Raw genomic sequence first — 2,990 nt, 5'->3', positions numbered from 1 at the left:
CCAGCTAGCTAGCCGTAGCTAGCTAGCCACAGCTTTCTGGTCCCAGCTAGCTAGCCGTAGCTAGCTAGCCACAGCTTTCTGGTCAAAGCTAGCTAGCCGTAGCTAGCTAGCCACAGCTCTCTGGTCACAGCTAGCTAGCCGTAGCTAGCTAGCTGCAGCTTTCTGGCCACAGTTAGTTAGCCGCAGCTGGCTAGTCCTAGCTAGCTAGCTAGCGAGCCGCGGCTAGCTGTGGCTAGCTAGCCCTAGCTAGATAGCTGCAGCTAGCTGTGGCCAGCTAGCTGGGGCAATGGTGAGGGCTTTGGTTGTTCTATCCTCAGCCGCAGCTGGTAGTGAGCAGCAGCATCCCAATGCTGCAGTGTGCTGTAGCAGGAAACGAGAGCATTAGCAGCAGCAGCAGCAGCTGCAACAGCAGCAGCAGCAGCAACAGCAGCAAGATCGAGTATGCAACATAAAAATGAGTTTCTGTGGCTGAGGTGTACAGACACCAGAAATGGAATAAAAAACACGTTAAGGAAATCAATGAAGTGAACTAAATAGGCAAAAAGCTGTAAATATGACTGCTGCCAAGCACAGAAGAATCAATTTAGCAGCAGCAGCAGCAGCAGCAGCAGCAGCGGCGGTGTTGCAGGTGCCAGCAGCAGCAGGGGCAGCGTTGCTGCGCAGTGACCAATCAGATGCAGCAGCACTTGCTGCTGCTGCTGCCGCCAGGGCTCTGGTTTAGTGCTCTGCATGCGATGAAAGGCAAGCAGCAGCAGCAGGCGCAGCAGCAGCAGCAGCAGCAGGTGCAGCAGCAGCAGCAGCAGCAGGTGGGGCAGCAGGCTTTGCTGCTTCAGCTGCTGCTCCAGGCTCCTCAGACAACCTGCTGCTGCCCTCCACCTGTTGCCTAACCTGAGAATTGAAGCAGCAGCAGCAGCAGCAGCAGCAGCAGCATTAGCAGTAGCAGCTTTTGCAGCAGCAACGGCAACATCATTAGCAGCAGCAGCAGCAGCAGCAACAGTTCTGTGGCACACGCGCAGCTACAGATGCCACCAGAACAAAATCCCGCAACAGCAGCAAACACAGCAGCAGCAACAGCAACATCAACAACAGCAGCAACAACAGCAGCAGCAGCAACAACAACAGCAGCAGCAGCAACAACAACAGCAGCAGCAGCAACAACAACAGCAGCAGCAGCAGCAGGAATACCGGGTAGTCTATTCCTAAGAAGTAGGCGGCAAGGAAAAGGTCTCTGTGGTTGAGGTGTACAGACACCGCAGACTTGACTTTCTCTTTTGCACAAAATGCAATTCCTGTTGCAGCAGCAAGCAGCATGGGAATATCGTTGCTGCCATCTCCCACTGCTGCTGCATTTGAGCCTGCTGCAGCAGCAGCAGCAGCTGCTGCTGCTGCTGCTGCTGCTGCTGCTGCTACGGGGGGGCTCAAGGCCCCAGACGAAGCCCCGGGAAGTCCCCCTGCTGCTGCTGCTGCGGGTTCTGTGTCTTTTGCTGCTTGCTTTTGTTGCAGCTCCTGCTGCTGCGGCAGCGGCTGCTTTTGCTGCTGCTGCTGCTGCTGCTGCTGCAGGCGCTGCTGCTGCTGCTGCACTGCTAGTTGAATGAGGGTGCTGGCCTTGAATTCAGCAGTGACAATTGGCTCTGCTGCTTCTCCTGTTAGCTCTCCTGAAGCAGCAAAAATAATTAAATTAAATCAAAATTAAAATTAAATTAAAGTTAAATTAAAATGAATTTAAAATGAAATTAAAATAAAATTAAAATAAAATTAAAATAAAATTAAAATAAAATTAGAATTAAATTAAAATGAATTTAAAATGAAATTAAAATAATGTCAAAATAAATCAAAAACAAACTTAAATGAAATTAAAATGGAATTAAAATGGAGCTAAAGTGAAATTAAAATGAAATTAAAACGAAATAAAAATGGAATTAAAATGAAATTGAAATGAAATTAAAATGAAATTAAAATGAAATTAAAATGAACTTAAAAAAATCTGAAAAACTAAAGGAGAAACAAGAGGTGGGGCCCGGGTGTACGTCCACCCTGAAACTCTACTGTTGTGAGCTGTAGGCCCCTTCTAAACCCTAAACCCTAAACCCTAAACCCTGAAGCCTAAATCTAAACCCTAAACCCTAAACCCTAAACCCTAAAGCCTAAACCCTAAACCCCAACGCCAAACCCTAACCGTAAACCCTACGTTTGTCCTGCAGCGAGTCGTGTGCTCAGTCTAGACCCTAAACGCTGCGCTCAAAACCCTAAACCCTAAACCCTAAACCCTAAACCCTAAACCCTTGGTATCAAAGGGTAGCCGCCAAAGCCTCGGGCGAACTGGCTAGGGTTTAGGGTTTAGGGTTTAGGGTTTGGGAGTACCTTTCTCGGAGAAGACCAGGGCGTTTGCTGCAGCAAAAGGAACTTTTAATTTTGTTTTTAATTCTTTTGCAAATAAATCAAAACCACCACTCAACACTGACACAAACAAACCCTGCTGCTGCTGCAGGCAGCAGCAAAGAGCAGCAGCACCTTTTGTCAGCTGCAGCCGCTGGCTAACCAAAGCCAATTCAGATCTGCAAAAAAATAAAAATAAGGATAAAAACAAATAAAAATAAAAATAAAAATAAATAAATAAATAAATAAAATAAAAATAAAGTAAAATGGTTTATTTGTTCTTATTTTTTATTTCAAAATGCAAAAACTTTTGGCGGGTAAAAAGCCCGAAGGCTTGCAGATTAAAAATGTAAAAATTTCAAATTCAAAAAACAATTTTTTGAATTGTTTCAAATTTGAAAAATAGTTTTTAATTTTAATTCTTTTTAGTTGCAAATGAATCTTTTCTAGTGTACAAACACAAAAGAAACAAAAGGAGCCGCAGCTACGAGCAGCAGCAGCAGCAGCAGCAGCAGCAGCAGGCCTTGCGGAAGCAGCGCAGCAGAAGCAGCAGCAGCAGCAGCAGGCCTTGCGGAAGCAGTGCAGCAGCAGCAGCAGCAGCACCAAGAAGAGTA

At 46.2% G+C, this 2,990-nt stretch overlaps 2 protein-coding genes across 2 annotated transcripts in view; both read left to right on the top strand.

Moving 5' to 3' along the window:
- Positions 1-347: 347 nt before the first annotated feature.
- ENH_00044020 (hypothetical protein) lies at positions 348-1,203 on the top strand (the record flags this gene model as incomplete). Its single annotated transcript, XM_013585416.1, has 2 exons — positions 348-439; positions 846-1,203. 2 exons carry the CDS (start codon positions 348-350, stop codon positions 1,201-1,203), a joined length of 450 nt encoding a protein of 149 aa, XP_013440870.1.
- A 1,471-nt stretch (positions 1,204-2,674) lies between these two features.
- The window catches only part of ENH_00044010 (hypothetical protein), a gene marked incomplete at both ends in the record, with an annotated part of 736 nt that continues 420 nt past the window's right edge, over positions 2,675-2,990 (top strand). Inside the window, 2 exons of the mRNA XM_013585415.1 lie at positions 2,675-2,693; positions 2,806-2,990. The exon at positions 2,806-2,990 is cut by the window's right edge and continues 420 nt beyond it. Coding sequence (XP_013440869.1) covers positions 2,675-2,693; positions 2,806-2,990 — 204 coding nt within the window. The remainder of the gene's footprint in view (positions 2,694-2,805) is intronic.

Source organism: Eimeria necatrix, genomic scaffold, assembly GCF_000499385.1.
Source record: "Eimeria necatrix Houghton genomic scaffold, Enh_scaff329, whole genome shotgun sequence".
NCBI lineage: Eukaryota > Apicomplexa > Conoidasida > Eucoccidiorida > Eimeriidae > Eimeria > Eimeria necatrix.
This window is presented reverse-complemented; position numbering and strand designations above follow the sequence as displayed.